Here is an 18475-nt window from a genome sequence, read left to right as displayed (position 1 = left end):
TGTTACGTTATGACTGTACTTCGACTGCTAACTTATTGCATTAGCAGAGGGAAGACATTTGATATCCCCCCCCATTGGGCAGAAACATCGGGTACTCCCCCCCCCCCCCGCGAGGAAATATATTTTAAGAGACATGAGACGTCCTCTGGAGCGTCACGTGAAGCGACGTCGGTTTCTGATGACTGCGGCCGCCTGAGTTATCAAGTCAGTGTTAGCCAAATTGAGATATAGAAAAATGAAATGAAATAGAAAGATGCCTGCAGACCCTTCACACACGGAAAACAACGTGTGCACACTTCCCCCACCTGGTGGGCATCACATAACACTACACGCAGCAGGCCGTCCCTCTGATGAACAGTGAACATCAGTCCATAGAGACAGGACAAATGTGCAGTAACCATGAGGCCAAGCAACACTTTACGAGTAAATGATACATTCATAGTTTAAATACTCGCCGTTGGACACATGCACACATGTTATATGTACATGTGTATTACTTTTGGAAATGTCATTGCCTTGAATTTCTGGCTACTAGTTGCATTACTTTCACAGCAAAGTATTGCATAATTTTCACAGTAAATTATTGTGAAATGACAGCTGTTTACTTTGACTTCACAATAACTATTTCAGTTTATTACGGTGATTTAGAAGTATGTTGCTATAGAATGACTGTAATTAACTGTAACTTCACTTTAAATGTCTACCACAATACTGTAATTTAGCACTATGCTGCTTTAGAATTCATGTAACACAAAAACATGATGCATTTTACACATTTATTTCGTAGTTTAAAATAAAAAAAACTGACAACTGTGATGTGATAATCTAAAGCCTATAGTACACTACTCTTAGAATGGACTTTTCTAAAGTTTAAACAATTTGTCAATTAATCGCTTAGTTGCCAACAACTACATTTATCACCAATTCCTTTCTTTGATTATTCGCTTAAAAAAAATAATCTCAGATGTGAATATTTTTTATTTTCTTTAGTCATAGTAACTCAATATATTTGGGTTGTAGACTGTTAGATAACCAGATATGCTCATATTTGAACGGTATTGGGCGTTTTCTGACTAAATATTACAGGGTGTTCAACTTTAATTTTGTACAAAGACCATGGATAAGAGATATAAATTTACAGATAATTACAATCCCTCCCCGGCAAGCGGAGGTTGGCCGATGGCTTTTTGCTGGTTACACTGACAGTCTTTGGGTTACACTTGTCATTTTTGATTCTTCGCAGTTAATTTTATTTGTATGCCCTCTGGCCTTTCGGAGAATAATGCAAGTGGACATAGTCATCGTGACGTCACCCATTGGTTTCTGGACTGTCGTTTTGAAGCCTTGATTTCGGTCCTGTCAATCACAAGCCTGCCCTAAAGTACTCCACGTTATGGACTATTTTACATTGCTAACTGAACATCATGCTCTATTGAAGACATGCAACTATAGTGATTGAGACAATAAACACATGTTCACAATGTTTACTGAGGTAATACATGAAGTGAGGAGTATCTTTTCTCAAAGACTTCCATACAACCTGACCTCTTTTTGTAACCGGAGGAGTCGACCCCTGCTGGTCAGTCGAGAGAATGCAAGTTTTGGGACACTTCCAAATTGGCTTCACTTGGCAAAGCACTGCAGCAAATGCAAATACTGAGATCACTGTTAGCAGTTATAAAAGATCATGTTAATGACCAAAGCAAAACATTTTGACAGGGTAATTAATGTCTATAATTACTAATCAAAACACTACAACCAATGTATGTTATGAACTTGTTTAATTAAAACAATAGCACGCTCAAATCTACCATGAGTAACTGCAATGTGTACATTTTTGTAATCTTTCTAAGTTTACTTTAAATCCAGACTCCGGTTACAAAAACACACAAATGACAACCAGACCTGCAACTAACTAACGCCATCTGGTTCAAACTATTAAATAATATCAACTATCATGTCGAAAACCCCAGAAATGTAGTTGAAAATGTTTGACATCACTCAACTTAACTTAACTAAATCAGTCGGGATCCAGTCAGTGATGACAGCTCAAGCTGACGCAGCTGGAAATGCAGCAGTGGCAGAATGGAGGGAAACCCTTCTGAGAATGCAGTGTCCAGCTTAATCAATAGCCATTCATTTCACAGTAAAAATCTGAATGCTGTTTATTGTGAACTATTAAAGTAACGTCATGTAAAATCCTGTAAATAATGTTCATAACATATTAGATAACATATGCATTAAATATTCTAGTTCTCCTATTTTTTTTTTTAAATGTTTGAATCTGTTGCACGGACGTGTAGCCCGCTGGACACATCCTCAACATGCATCTCCTCCAAATGAGGCTTTGGGGTCAAAGTCGTTTCTCACTCACAGCATCTTTGGTTGTTCTGGTTGTGGACGTGAAACAGTTACTGCGACATGAGGGGTGAGGGTTCACTGCGCACTTCTCCTGCTAGCCTCCAGAGGCAGAGTGTGAGTCAGCATCAGCAGATCCGCTTCAGACCCCGCGCACCTCCGACGCAAACACTCCTCAGACTTGTCTCATTACATTGCATAATAGTGACAAGCCATCATGGTAAGTGCGATTTTAAATATCATTTAGCACATTGTATTCCCAGATGTATTGTTTATCGATTGTAGCCTTACCTATACATCAAAATGGATGAGGAGGAACATTGGTCGCCTGCAATATTTAAAAAAAAAATGTCTCCGATATATTCTGCAGCCCATAATGACTATACATTGTTTCATTGTCCATATTCTTTCTATATGACGACGCCCCCCTCCCCCGGAGTTTTTCAAGTATGCTTTCCTGCACGACAAACTCCTAATCCTCTTCCCACATAACTCGTCTAACTCTGTTTACATACCATGGGTTTCACAGTAACGTACCAGTTGTGTATATAAAGCGTCTTTGGGTATTTAGAAAAGCGCTATTTAAGATTGAAGTATTATTATTATTATCATTATTATAACAGCTATTATAGAAATATATGTTCCATCAATTCATCAGTCCTTGTTCGGAGGGTAATTGTGACATGATAAATCCCTTTGGCTGTCCTTGTGTGTCAAGTCAATAAGTAACCTGTATTATCTTTGTATCTTGTTGATGTTTATTCTATAATAAAATAAAATAGAAATTTCAAATGGCACGTAAATGCCACTGGGAATGTGGCTTTTTAAAGAAACAGCTCTGCATCGTGTCTGACCTAGATAATCCTCTTCGCAGTAATCCTCGGTGGCCTCATGTCGCAGCAGAAAATGGATGGGCGTGTGTAAAACAAACGACAGACTGAACCCCAGTCAGACATGATGACATAAATAATATAATGGTGTAACAATAAAAGACTTTCATGCAATAAGGGAAGCATTATTCAAAGCAGTTTTTGCTGATCTGTAGCAATTATCTCAAAGACAATCCTTCATTTGAATCAGCAATGTTGTGGTTTCTTTTGTCAGCACTGCAAGATGCAATATTCTTGTGGATTATAATTAATTAATTAATCCAAATCGTCTTTCTCCCCACCCCAGCGTGAGTGTATCTCCATCCATGTTGGTCAGGCTGGTGTCCAGATTGGCAATGCCTGCTGGGAGCTTTACTGCCTGGAACATGGGATCCAGCCGGACGGAACGATGCCCAGTGACAAAGCCATCGGAGGAGGAGACGATTCATTCAACACCTTCTTCAGTGAGACTGGAGCCGGAAAGCACGTCCCCAGAGCAGTTTTTGTGGACCTGGAGCCCACGGTCATCGGTAAACACTCATTAAGTATAGAAAACAGTTATGTCATGATTTAATTTAGTCAAACTAATACATTTTTTATTGGATCTGTCTCCCTGTAGATGAGGTTCGCAGTGGGACTTACCGCCAGCTGTTCCACCCTGAGCAGCTGATCACTGGTAAGGAGGATGCTGCCAACAATTATGCCCGTGGACACTACACCATCGGCAAAGAGATCATCGACATAGTGCTGGACAGGGTCCGCAAACTGGTGGGTAACATGATATCAGAATGGATCCATTCCAGATTTTAATTCAAAATATCAAATTAAATATATATCTGTATCTCAAATCTCTCTCTCTCTCTCTCTCTCTCTCTCTCTCTCTCTCTCTCTCTCCCTCTTCCCTCAGTCTGACCAGTGCACCGGCCTTCAGGGCTTCCTGGTTTTCCACAGCTTTGGAGGTGGCACCGGCTCTGGTTTCACCTCTCTGCTGATGGAGCGTCTGTCTGTCGACTATGGCAAGAAGTCCAAGCTGGAGTTCTCCATCTACCCAGCTCCCCAGGTGTCCACCGCTGTGGTGGAGCCCTACAACGCCATCCTGACCACCCACACCACCCTGGAGCACTCTGACTGTGCCTTCATGGTCGATAACGAGGCCATCTACGATATCTGCCGTAGGAATCTTGATATTGAGCGTCCCACTTACACCAACTTGAACAGGTTGATCAGTCAGATTGTGTCCTCCATCACTGCTTCCCTTCGTTTCGATGGCGCCCTTAATGTTGATCTGACTGAGTTCCAGACCAACTTGGTGCCATATCCCCGTATCCACTTCCCTCTGGCCACCTATGCCCCCGTCATCTCTGCTGAGAAAGCTTACCATGAGCAGCTCTCAGTGTCAGAAATCACTAACGCCTGCTTTGAGCCAGCCAATCAGATGGTGAAATGTGACCCTCGCCACGGCAAATACATGGCTTGCTGCCTTTTGTTCCGTGGCGATGTGGTGCCCAAAGATGTGAATGCTGCCATCGCCACCATCAAAACCAAGCGCTCCATCCAGTTTGTGGACTGGTGCCCCACTGGTTTCAAGGTTGGCATCAACTACCAGCCGCCCACTGTAGTTCCTGGTGGAGACCTGGCCAAGGTCCAGAGGGCTGTGTGCATGCTGAGCAACACCACTGCTATTGCAGAGGCCTGGGCTCGGCTTGACCACAAGTTTGATCTGATGTACGCTAAGCGTGCCTTTGTTCACTGGTATGTGGGTGAGGGTATGGAGGAGGGAGAGTTCTCTGAGGCCAGGGAGGACATGGCAGCTCTGGAGAAGGATTATGAGGAAGTTGGAGTCGACTCTGTTGAGGGAGAGGGAGAGGAAGAGGGAGAGGAATATAAAAAGGGATATATATATATATATATATATATATATATATATATATATATATATACATATACATATATATATATATATATATATATATATATATATATATACGTATATATATATATATATATATATATATATATATATATATATATATATACATATATATATATACGTATATATATATATATATATATATACATATACATATATATATATATATATATATATATATATATATATATATATAAACACCAGCTAAACATTAAACAAATTATTTAATTTGTTCCTAAGCCCATTCCAAAGTGTCTATTGTCTATTCATTACCAGCATGTGTATGTTCAGAGTCTTAGGCCATTACAATGTCAGTTTGGCTCTGTCCTAAATAAAGTTTCTGGAAAGTAAACTTGTTTTGTGTTGTTTTTTTTAACCGTCTTTTTACTGAATACTTGTGTGAATACTGACGAAAAAAAGATTAGTTGCAGATTATGTGTCCTTCATAATCTTGAAATACTTAATTCTATAATTTTGGATGTCATCCAATGAGAACAATTGTAGATTTAAATTTGAGAAATAGCTGTGCTGCAAAATAATCACTGTAGTATATTGCATGCCAAGTTTTTTGCAGTACAGTGTTTGAGTTCTACTTTTAGTGAAGATGAATGCCTTTTCAACCCTTTTTAAATTGCATCCTGTCATTTTATGCACCAATTTAACACTATAATCACTTTTCCACCTATAAAACAATATGACCAGCTGTATGTGTGCTCACGTAATCTACCAACCAAGTTTAACAAATTATTTGACATCCATCCATCAATCTGCAACTTTTACTGGCACAGAGCTGGAGACTTTACAGAGCCAAGACAATGTTAGCGAGCTCACAACAGTATAGTATGATTCAATCAAATTCTCCCCAATGTTATAATCCGCCTGCCGATCCCAATTCACTTGGAAATACTTAACGATACGGAAACTAGATACTTAAATTACATTTAATCTTAACATTACATGTGCTATATTTGTAGTTAAAAACACGTCAACATATTTTAGCTATTGCTTCTCTTTTCCAGATGACCGGTGTTCCCCCCTATCTGTTGCTAAAACATTTTATTGTTTAGCCACAATTAATAAATGTATCTAAAGTCAATTGAGTTGCAGAGATGAAGAAACAAGAACAAATATTTTCACAATCCATTCATATGTCTTTTATTCTGAAACATCTGAACAATCTACATGTATCTAAAATATTTTTCACAATCTCTCGTATGAAAATGTACACACAATTTAGAAGTGCGCATATTGCCAACATGATAATAATTGTTATTATGCCTGGTATGATGCCAAATGTGTCGGCTTGCTGTGTTTTGTTTTGAGAACAATCATTGTTAAGTGTAAAGGGTAGTGTAAAACATTCTTCAAACCATCATTATTTCTATGTAATTTACTGGAATATACACAGTAATACGTTGGCAACAAACAAACCACCAGTAAACCATAATAATGGCTTGGAGCAAGAGCAAACATGGACATAAAGTGCAAACCACAGGAACTAAAACAAAACAAAATTCCATCCTTGAACTCGGTCAATAATCTGCACAATCCATGCCTACTACCATTATCATTGCAATAAATATGTAGCAACATGTTGGGGTGTTCTTTCATGCATTTATCAGTCCGAAACCTCTACAGAGACCAATTTTAATCAAACACACAGGGAACAACAACTGTAGCTTGGGGTCTTTCTGAGCAAATATCTAAAGTGCATTAGTACTTATAAAAGAAAATATTCACTCTCATAAAAGAAATACTAGCAGCCATTGGTACCTTGCATCCCTGTGCCAATGTAGTTGTTTGGTGCTCAAAATAATCATAGAAAAGATACAGGAGATACAAGTCCTTTCCCCAACACAATTCTAGGAAATGAAGAGGAGAAATTTGAGCAGCTATAGACAACACAAGTTAAGGGGTGAATTAACCATTTGAAAATTCACAATAACTGCTGGAATACACTGACAGTCATAGATGACGTGCTACAGTGTAAAGAGTACAGTGTCAGTGGAGTTTGCCATAACAGACATTAGATTTAAAAGGCTAAGACTATAAATATCACATACAACGATGTGTAAGTGAAAATCAAAGCAAGTTTTAACTTGAGGCTCCCGGTCAATTCACATCAATGTCTCCTAAACTGTGTGTCTGAATGAGTGGGAGTGGATCTATGCTGACAGAACACAGGCCTGATGCTGCTCTCGCCCATACAGGACGAAGCCCACAGCGGTGCGCAGGTCCTCCAGGTCCAGGTTGGACAGGAAGCTCCTCTGAAGCTCCGCCTCCACCATGTTACCACTCGGTCCACTGCAGCCCTTCAGGAGAACAACAGCCGACTGGCACAGCAGCCAATCAGCCAGCTTCCTCATGCCAACGCTGTCCTGGTTGGCTAGGACCTTCCGTCCCCAGAGGCTAAGATGTAGCATGTTAGCTGCCACACGGGCACTGGGGCGCTGCAGAGTGATAATTAACATACATAAGTATTGTAGCAGGGCTGTACATTAACTATTTGAATAGGATTTGGTTGTTAAATATGAAGATTTTCATTCCTTTTTTTCATACAGACTTTCCAGCAAACATAAAATAAATTGGCATGAGTTACAGAGTGGATTTCAACCACATTGACAGTCAAAAGAGGCCTGTGTGTAATATATATATATATATATATATATATATATATATATATATATATATATATATATATATATATATATATATATATATATATATATATATATATATATATATATATATATATATATATATATATATATAACATATTACCTTGCTAGGGCTCCTCCTGAGGAGGAATCGGATGATTAACTGCACATCAGCTGGAACATCGGAAGGCAGAGGAGGAAGCTGCTCCTCCTGGTAGTTCCTGCTTTCCAGTCTCACTGCTCGATAGAATGGGTTAGGCTGGCCGAATATCTCATAGGAGATGGCACCCACTGCCCAGGCATCCGCCTTGCTGTAGTCAATCACCACACCACACCCTGGAACTGCAGTGACCACCTTTGGGCAGACACATCATGATCGTAATATTACGATTAACTGTAATGCATTGTAAAATTGTACAATTGGCTGTTTTTCTTGATGTGTCAAACTTGTCATATGTATATTCCTTTTGTACGTTCAAAAAAATATTATACATTTGTGCGTTTAGACATGCATGTTTAGATATGTGTTGCTTGTTTTCATCTACAACTGATAATGCTCCTTTTCTTTATTACAATTTGAACAAGTTTAAGTTGTAAAGGAATAAATATGAGGCTGCTCGGCAACTGTTGGCGATCAAAATAGACCCTTTTTCAGACGTATCACCAAAAATATGAGTGCGCATGTTGGGGTTTCCCCCCCGAACCATACAGATGAGCAAGCAAGCTTTAACCATTTAATTAAAACCATTTGGTGTTTAATGCCCTTGCATAGCTCGACAAGCTATTGCTCTCCACCCTACATCACCATTGTTTGCAAACTGTAAAAGGGTCTATCAAAAACTACTTATGCCTACCTCAGGGGCCATTAGGGAGGCATTCCCTCCTCTGTTGACCCATATGCTGTTGAATGGCAGCTGTAGATTAGAGTCACTCTGGGCCAGGCAGCAGCCAAAGTCAGTAATCACCAAGCGAGGGCATCCGTCTGCATAAATGCAAAATCAATTGACATTTGTACATAGAACTGATGGAATCAGATCTTTAATTGATGTCTGGATTGTTCTCTTACTGAATTAATATCGATCTAACCTGAGTCAAACTCCAACAGCACGTTGTCTGATTTGAGATCCCTGTGAGCAACACCCTGTCTGCACAGGTGGTCAACGCCCTCGAGGAGCTGCAGCACCATCAGAGAGCCCTGCCTGCGGCCTGGTGTGGACACTTCCAGGTACTGTCGCAGTGTGAAGGGGTAGCTATAGCACAGAAGAAGACAGCATATTAGTCCTACTGAACTGGATTCCTCAAGTTTTCTTGTATACACCTCTTACAACTGTAATTCTTAAAATTTTCTTGAAATAAAAGCCACTATTTGCATATTATTAACAATAGTCACGAACATATCCTCATCTTTCAACTGCTAACACGCAAGGTTGCTTTTATTGTGAAGCAGTCACAAGAAAAATCAACATATGTCAGCATGGTTAGCACTGTCAGGTATTGCTGATCAAAAATGCATATTTATAGCAAGACTACTGTAGTGTGCATCTTTTGACAATGGTGAAGTGATCAGGTTTAAATATTACAGAACAACAGGAAGTAGCCCCCACAGAGAGCTGTTGGACAGGTGACAGACTTCACCAACAACTTCTCAGCAAGCTAAAACTATTTACTGTGCCCTGCTTTTGTGAGGAAAACTACTCGCACCATGTGCAGCATGACATTAGATCACGACTGCTCACGGCATGATTGACTGATTGTTTTTAAATCATTGTAAGAAAGGTGAAATACGGCATGTCTTACTTCTTCATGATGAGGAAAAGAGTGCGATTGTTGCCAAGACCATCAGGGTTAAGCCTGGCTGGCAGCACAGCTGGATACTCTTCTTGGGCACCTGGTAGCAATGGGACGTCCGCTGTGAAAGCCCGGTACACTCTGATCACATTAGGGTGTGCCGACACTCTTTTGGGCAGGAGTTCCCCAAAATGTCTGCATGTAGAGATATCACAGCAGTTCAGCATCGTTCCGACACCCTGTTCAGGACTGCAGGACTAGGAATGGCTGATAAAAGCACTGAAAGTGTAACACGTACCCATCCAGAGTGATTTCTTCTTTCTCCTGCTTTAGGGCCAGGGGGCCTGCAGGCACCAGCTCCTGTGACATGGATTTTAATATCGCCTCACTTGATGACCCTGCCTGCAAACAAATGGCATCAAAAATAGCTGTCAGTATTGATTTGTCCCCATCAACCGTGTCACTGGACTAACATCTAACATTGTGGGGGAAAGAGTGGAATATTTTAGAATACTGACCCCAAAGTTCCACATCATCTTGACAGCCATAGGGAACTTTCTAAGCGAGCAGCATGTCAGAGATCGAGTCGTCTCTTCCTCTTCCTCCAGTTGAATCATGGAGCACTTGTTGTTACTCTCCTGAGGTGCAAACCGAGCTGCAGCCTCGTACACGGCGGCATTGGAGCCTTTCCCAATCTGATTCCCAATAATGTAATCCTCCAGTTTATATCCAGAGGTGAATGGTTCGAATGGTCTCTGGAATCTTTTCTTCCTGAACACCGCCTGCAAATGGGGAGAAACATTTTGTAATAATTCATATGTATAATTAAGTTTTGAAACATTGCCAAGTAAGGATGAAACATTTTCTTTTTTCAGTCCAATAAAGTGTTTGGATCTTAAACCCTAGAAATATGTCTGAACACATAATAAGGTGTAGGCTTTTACAAACTTAACCACATCAACTGGCAATGACTTAAAAAGCATCACACTAGTAGTAGTAATAGTAGTGCCAGTAATAGTAATAGAAGTAGTAGTAGTAGTAGTAGTAAAAACAGTAGTTACTGCAGAGCAGGTGGGCAACTTTTATTGAGTATTAAGTCTCAATAAAACTTTTGATAAGTCACAATACACAACTTGTGGGGAAACTACTCTAATCCTTCAATAAAGTAACAAGTAATACAACAGTGTAAACGCATGTAATTATACTAAAATGTCTGTAGAGAATATTCTTAAGGATATATAATGTCCTATTACACATTATATTGTTGTATTATTATTCCCACAACGCTGAAATAGTGCATTTATCTCCTTTGTTGAGAAATATAATTTATAGCAATGTATACTATGTTACATTTGGTCTTGTGTTCTGTATGTACAATCTCAATCAGCAAGAAAATAAATAGTAAATATGGCAGTTGTCAGTTAACTGTAGTAGATTAGTAGTAGTAGAAAATACTAAATGAACGTTAAAAGTACCCAACAACTACGTTAGAGTTACTTAATAAGCACACTTTAAGGAGACACCATACCTGGATCTCGTCACATGTCGCCGCACTCTTCCTGTCGTCCTCGAGCTGTTGCTCGATAAGCCCCACGCCGAGACCGAAAGCCAGAAACACGGCCCTGTTCCGCGGGGACCCGCCGCCAAACCTCCTCCTGAAGCCGGCGGACTGGAGCTGCGCGGCCAGGCCCCTCAGAGAGGTGCGGTAGTAGCGGTACCGGGACGGCAGGAAAGCTTGAGGCTGAACGGCGCGGCCCGACGGCCCGACACGGAAACGGTCCGCTCGGAGCTTTGCTGCCAATCGGCCGCCCGACTTGAGGAGACCCAGCTGGAAGACCGAGCGGCCCAACTCGAGCCCCCGGCTGATAGCGTGTTTCACAGACATAATTTACACACAAAAAAGCTGTCCACCACGCTTGTATCAGGCAGTCGTCATCTCGGGAACCTTCATGCAAGGACAGTGTTATGGTAAACACAACAGCTGTTACTGAGCATGCGCGAGAATGACAGGCGAGGTAAATAGCGTGATGCAGGGATGACGTATTTTTGTAGGTCAATTGGAAAAAAAACGAAACACGGAGAACTGCAATTTAATAGTCGTTCAAGTTCCAATTTAACTCGAATTTGCCAACATAAAAACACTTAAACGGCGGTGAATTACCTTTTGGTATTATTATTTTTTACTTTACGTAGTATTATAGTTTTTGTGTTGTTCAATGTAGATTAACAACGTTGTAGCTGACATTCGTTATTTCCATTCGTTTGATTTGTGCTTCTTTGTAAGTATTAGTACTAGCCTACTCCTCGCGTCTCTTTTGACAGGATTCCTGCAGATCCATGAAACGCTTGCATTAGATTTTTTTTTTTATATTTACCCAAAGGATTAGTTGCTCATAGATGTTTACTTTATAGCTCGTTTCTCGCTCATGACACAGTGTTAATCACGTCCTCTGTAGATGCGTGTGAAGCTCAGAGACATGGGCCCAATCCCAATGTCCCCCCTAAATTCTTAAACTCTGAATGTCACCTGGTAAATTGTTCAGTGTGAGAGGAGGGTTAGGGCTTGAAAATGTTGTAAATAATGGGACAGCACTTTGCTGCAACATATAATGTTACATTGACAACGTCATAACACGTTATGTACAATTATGTGTATTCATTTGATAATGTTTACCCCTTGATTTGAATGTCTTCCAGGCTGTTGCCATACGAGATGAGACATAATTGTCAACACATCTATTTTCATAACAAAATGAAAATAAATGATTGATGAATAAAGCAGTTGTGTAACATAGTCTCTGCTTGCATTGGTCTGCTTTCATGTGTTTTCATTTACCATCTTTAATCCTTAATGTTTCTGTGAAAATTGAATTGGCCAGGCTGACCACCCATCTCCGACTTCCACTAGTAATGTCATGAATGCTATGAGTTGTGGGTAAATTACGCAAAGTCTGCAGAAATGCAGACTTGAGGGAAGTGTTCATAAAGGGTTTAAAATGTCTGCAAAGAACCCTCAAACATTCGACGATTGGACAGTGGAACAGCCCTAAACCATGAGTGTCTAGATTGGGATTGGGCCTTGCCATACAAACACCGGTTTCCTGCGGGCGTCCATGTTTTCCAACCAGATGCACTGCCAATCCTAGCACTTGAAAGTTACAGGGCCGGTCTTTAAAAGTAGTAGGATTCACAATACAACACTGGGACACATTTGGATTAAAAGTCAGGGATACCAACTGAGAATTATTGACTAAAAGAGGTGATGTCATTGGGGTCAACAGATTCTCACACCCACCTCTTGCAGACGGTTGGTCAATGCCCCTTGGCATCGGAGATCGACGTTCTAGGTACCTTTGCCCCTCTTACATTAGTTTTAAACGTGTCAGGATGACATGACAATGTGCATATTGTCCTTTCAAAATATACTTCTGTATTCCCATGACATTGGTGTTGACTTATTAGCAACTCACATCACTACCAAGTGACAAACAACTTAGAGAAACAACTCATCTTTAATGTCACTTTGTAGGCTTTACTCATTTATTCAGTACTTTTAGTAACTTTAGGAAAGAACCAGGGACTTTGGTATGTATTGTATATATTAAATATATTTTAATAAATTAGGCTGGGTATTAATTCAATATTATCATTAATTTGAACCATATTGCCCAGCTCTATACTGCTTTAACATATGTACTACAACTTCTACAATAATAATAATAATAATAACAATAATGATAATAATAACAAGGGGTTCATTTATGTATCTTATTTCTCTATCAGAACAATGGACAAATGAAAATCAATGAACTATCAACACTTTTCCAGGAAACTCGGAAAAACCTGGACAAATCTAGAGATGACTGATAACCATGGCTCTATATAGCATATCCTAACATTATGAATTTCAATTAAACTAAGTGTGTAAAATTGACAATTAGTACTAAACACAAAGAGAGCAATTTGTGAAGAAATAGGCCATTGACACAATGTTGTGAATCAGCTGTTTGTTTTAAAATGGACTGTGGCAACTGTGCATTAGTTTGTATTGATAATCCACTTGATCCAGTGGACGTAGTTCCTCACTTTGGTGTAGACTCCAGGGAAGTATGGGTTTGCGCAGCTGATACCCCACGAAACAATGCCCTCCAATTTGCCATTGCAAATAAGAGGACCACCAGAGTCCCCCTGTGGATTACAAAAACAAATTAGAGATGATGAACAAACTCAAATTAAACTGAAATAGTTATTGAAATAGGATACAAGCAATAATGAAGTAGTGATAACATGCACTACACACCAGTGGTGGTAGAAATATTTGACTTAAAGGTTCTCTATACAACAATGAGAACATTAATATAGCGGCAAACAATTATTTGCAATGTAAAGATATAGTGGAGTAATCACGTACTTAGCAGGGAATGGCGTCCCATTCTATCTGTTTGTGTTGTGATCTGATCTTCTCTGAGTTTTGTTTCTGTAGCCGGTTAAGCCGAGTCCCTGTTTGTGAGTCCCACTGGTTAGCTAATGGCCGTCGCACTGCACTGCGCTCATACGGCGGTTACCGCTGATAACAGTGTAGCACCCACCCACCACATGTTAACACTGTTAGCTCTGTCAGCACTGTTGCCATAGTTTTCAGACAGGACAGAAGTATCACCATCATATATACTTAAAGTACTAAAAGTAAAATTATTCTTTCAGAATAATATGTATTATATTATTGAACTATGATTACCGATGCATTAATGTCTTCATCACTTTAATGTAGCAGCTGGTAAATGTAGGGGGGATTTATTTATATGAAGCTTAATGTTTAAAAATACATGTGTTGATTATATTGTGTGTAAATAATGTGAATCTGCAAAGTAATTAAATCTGTCAAATAAATGTAGTGAAATAGATAAATGACTGAATGAATCCATTTCCACTGCTACAATGATGACACCCAGCTCTACATCGTCACCAAATCCATCACCACCACCCACTCCACAGATATGAAGACCTGGATGCAAGCTAACTTTCTCAAGCTCAACAGCAACACATTTGAAATCCTCCTAATCTAATACATAATTATAATAAAATAATATTTAGTATGCAAGACAACATTATCCAACATTATTTGGCAAAGGTGAAAGCATTTAAAACAAAAGCCCAATGCACAGACCATGCAACAGAAAGAAAATGCTGTACCTGGCAGGAATCTTTGCCACCCCTTCGAGATCCAGCACACAACATGTTTGGGGTGATCATCCCCCAGTAATAATAATAGCATAAAGGCATTAGTTGCACATCCACAGAACGTAGCACAGGTGAGAGGTAGCTATTGTAAATCTGTGTCACACCCCAGCCGCTGACTGTGCAGAAGTCACTGGGACCTAGACGAGTGTTCACATCTGGCAGATCAGCTGGCTGGATATTTTGATTCTCCTTTGCTGGTCTATCCAGCTGTAACGCAAATAAAAGTTTAGGCTTATATATGCTGTCAAGAGCCCCAGAGTTTCAGACTGGCTCTTATATGCTTGCCTTGATGAGTATGATGTCGTTGTCGAATGACTTGTACTGAAAGTTGTTGGAATATATCCGTGATACACCAAAGACTTGTTCAAATCCTTCTTTCACTTCCAGGTTGTGTTCACTTAGCACCAGCTTCATCTGACTGCTCCTAATGTCCAAAAATAGATGTAAGGTAAATTCAGTACCGACCCATTAAATGTAAAATACAGTAAAATGCCATTTTCAATTCATGTCAAGATTTCAAAACATCAGTGTGTCCCTGTAACTGTCTGGTGTCAGTACTCACGGTCTCCAGCAGTGGGCAGCAGAGAGCACCCATTGAAGGTGCAACAGGGTTCCTCCACAGTAGTGTTGTCCATCCTTGGTCTGCAAGGAGACCTGATATTTGATAGAGTAGGCCTTGACCTCATGCCCCCCAATGATCCTCAGTGCAAATATCTCTGAAGACAGTGAGAACAGGTTCCCTGTGAGTTCTTTTTCTTGTTTCTGTATTTCCATTACTCTTGATAGGCTAACATTTCTGTTTTTTCACCCTGATGCCAATCAGTGTTCTGTAAATGGCACTTTTAACATAAGGTTCTACATCTTGAGCAGGTTTTCATACCTTTTATTATACACTCAAGGATGAACATGTTGTGATTGAGCAACTTACCTGACACAGAGACTGCCAAAAACAACAGCACAGTAGAGCTTCGCAGCAGAGCCATGTTTTTACTTATCATCTGTAATGCTGAAACATTTTTACAAGCACATTATACACAGTGTATGAGAGCCAATTAATGTAAGTACTTTGACAATCCTGATCAAATCCAATTGTGTTAAATAAAAGAAACAAGTTGTTTGTAGGGGCACATGTACAACTTTGCTTCCTTTTCCCCTTCCAGTTGATTGCTCATTAGACCAGTGTTTTTCAACCTTTTTTGAGCCGTGGCACATTTTCTACAATAAAAAAAATCCCGCGGCACAACAACAACCCAAAAAGTTACAAAATGTCACATTGTAACATAATACAGCATATATGGTCGGTCATTATTGGGCTACCTACTGGCATGGAGTATTCAGTGATTCAAGTAAACCAGATTGCTCCATCAGACAAAAAAAAAGTGTTGTCACTTCGTGAGAAAAATTAAAATAAAGTTATGCAAAAAATAACTAATATTTATTTACTACTAATATTATTTATTTATACTAAATAGCTCCACAGCCTCTCGATATGCGAAGTCAGAAACGTCATTTATGGAGCTCCAGGCTGCAGCCTGTTGGATGTTTGTCTTGACCTGCAAATACATTAACTGTTGGGCTTTGAAAGTGAGAGCTCATAGCTTAAAATAGTGATAGCATCAGCAGCAAATCCCATTGTGAAAAGCACGCGACATATTTTTCGCCACTCTCTGTCCGCTGTGTGCTCACCTGTCTGCGGAACTCAGAAATGACAAGCTGTCTTATAGATAAGATCAATAACATACGGCCGTTTAGTTTGTTTAATAGCAGAACAAGGTGCAGACCTGTTCTATATTACTCTGCCAACCACTATATTGCAGGCTCAGACGCTCAACAATGGAAAATCTTTTGTGGCTACTAAATATTTTTTTTTTGGATCAATTAAGTTAAATTGGACATTTTCCCACGGCACACCTGACGATCTCTCACGGCACACTGTGGTTGACAATCACTGCATTAGACTATGTATGACACTTAATGCATTTTGTAGATGAAAACGTTTTGCTATAAGTTACAGAATATCATAACCTTTTTCTGAAATCAGTGGCTCAATAATTACTACTGATCTATTCTACTCTAAGTCACCATGATTTTTTTTTAAACTAGATAGACAGGTTCTCAACCTGTGAAATATATAGTACAAAGCATTGTGCCATCAGGGTCGGATTTAATATATAAGATCTCAAATTCAGCTGATGAACTTACACTTTTATTTTATTGAATATATATAAAATTACTGGTTTTAAAGGATTTTTGAACAGATGCTAATTTTAAATAGTTTTTTTTTTTATCCCCCATACCCTCCATTTAAGAACCACTGAACTAGATATAAATGGTAATACAATTTTAACATTTATTCCACAAAATAAATTGGTAATAGAGGGTATTAACTATTAAAGATTAGAATCAACTTCTACATACCTGTGAGCCCAAACACAGCAACCTTCAGAGAATGTCTAACTCCTCAGTGCTCTCCAGTTGCCTTTTATAGAGGATTTGTATCCTTGTCCAAATCTTTTGTTGAAATTATCTTTTCGTCTTGTTTTGTACTGTTACCATCTCACGCTGCAACAATGAAGGTGACCTACAACGTGACAAAGCTGCATTATGACTCTGAAGATCTAGTTTTCCGCTTGCACCTTGGGATATGAAGGTATTTGAGATGGGAACGCATCTAGACGGTCATCACCATATTATGAACAGAATAAATGTTATGATCTTGTTGATGCCATTAACTTTTCTCTTGTGTTAGCTTCCCATTACCATCTCTTATGTTAACGGGTCGGTTTTGACCCATGTCTTAAATCAGCTGTAAAATACACTAAAAACAATTATCTATCATCCAATTTGTTCCTCATCTCTTGGTTACCTTGTTAGGCTTCCTTATCCATGACAATATTGTTGTATGTTTCAATATTGTTGGTGTGGGCCTCTGGGACTTTGTCAGTATACCGCTAGATTTCAATAAAGAAAATGTTTTTTATATTTTAATATTATTAACTATAGTGACATCTATGGTGTTACGGGTCAATTTCCACCCATGTATATTTACTTCAAGAAAATTCTAAAAAGTATTTTTTTCAGCAACTTTAATACAAACACAAAATGAAAAACAGAACAAGTCATAATACAAAATATAGATTTGCAAGGTTAAGCAAACAACAACCAATCAAGCAAATCTTCTTTTTATAACTGGGTCGAAACCGACCCTAACAACACAAAGGTCATAATTTCAACCAGAGCATTTTATAATTTAGCTGAAAAAAAGTTTTTGTTTTATTTTGTTGAAATAGAGGTTCCTGACAAAGTCAAACAGCCTTGATGCAATAAACACATTTATGTGGTTCTTGTATGCATTTAAAAACCTAAAACCTAAACCTAGCACAAGAGAAAGGTTAACTTTGCTTGTATTCATTTGATTGATGTAGTGAATGTAGTTGTTTTATTAAGAATCACAGTGAAACAATTAAATGTGTCGATGAACTTAGAAACCTGAGCAGCAGTACACTTTGGGTTTTGTAGTTAATTTTATGTTTATATGCAAACATGTGTCTCATTTACAAATTAACACACAACATCTCAATTTAATAGTGTACTTTAAAAAGTTGCATTAACGACATTAATGTATCTTGTGA

General features: G+C 39.1%; 3 protein-coding genes across 3 annotated transcripts; 1 reads left to right on the top strand and 2 right to left on the bottom strand.

The window, feature by feature from the left end:
- Positions 1-3621: 3621 nt before the first annotated feature.
- Positions 3622-5109, top strand: LOC306743972 (tubulin alpha chain-like; the record flags this gene model as incomplete). The annotated part of the gene is made up of 3 exons (XM_079226532.1): positions 3622-3757; positions 3847-3995; positions 4135-5109. Coding segments are annotated over exons 1-3 (1245 nt in total), but the record flags the coding sequence as incomplete, so codon positions are not given.
- A 1190-nt stretch (positions 5110-6299) lies between these two features.
- pink1 (PTEN induced kinase 1) lies at positions 6300-11487 on the bottom strand (the record flags this gene model as incomplete). Its single annotated transcript, XM_079225643.1, has 8 exons — positions 6300-7607; positions 7939-8169; positions 8669-8796; positions 8901-9064; positions 9612-9797; positions 9901-10004; positions 10121-10384; positions 11131-11487. The coding sequence occupies 8 exons, from the start codon at positions 11485-11487 to the stop codon at positions 7323-7325; spliced, it is 1719 nt and encodes a 572-aa protein (XP_079081769.1). The 3' UTR covers positions 6300-7322.
- A 1686-nt stretch (positions 11488-13173) lies between these two features.
- Positions 13174-15826, bottom strand: LOC306743971 (trypsin; the record flags this gene model as incomplete). Its single annotated transcript, XM_079226531.1, has 5 exons — positions 13174-13790; positions 14796-15050; positions 15129-15267; positions 15406-15559; positions 15772-15826. 5 exons carry the CDS (start codon positions 15824-15826, stop codon positions 13641-13643), a joined length of 753 nt encoding a protein of 250 aa, XP_079082657.1. The 3' UTR covers positions 13174-13640.
- Between the last annotated feature and the right edge of the window lie 2649 nt (positions 15827-18475).

This window comes from Taurulus bubalis, assembly GCF_910589615.1.
Source record: "Taurulus bubalis genome assembly, chromosome: 11".
NCBI lineage: Eukaryota > Metazoa > Chordata > Actinopteri > Perciformes > Cottidae > Taurulus > Taurulus bubalis.
This window is presented reverse-complemented; position numbering and strand designations above follow the sequence as displayed.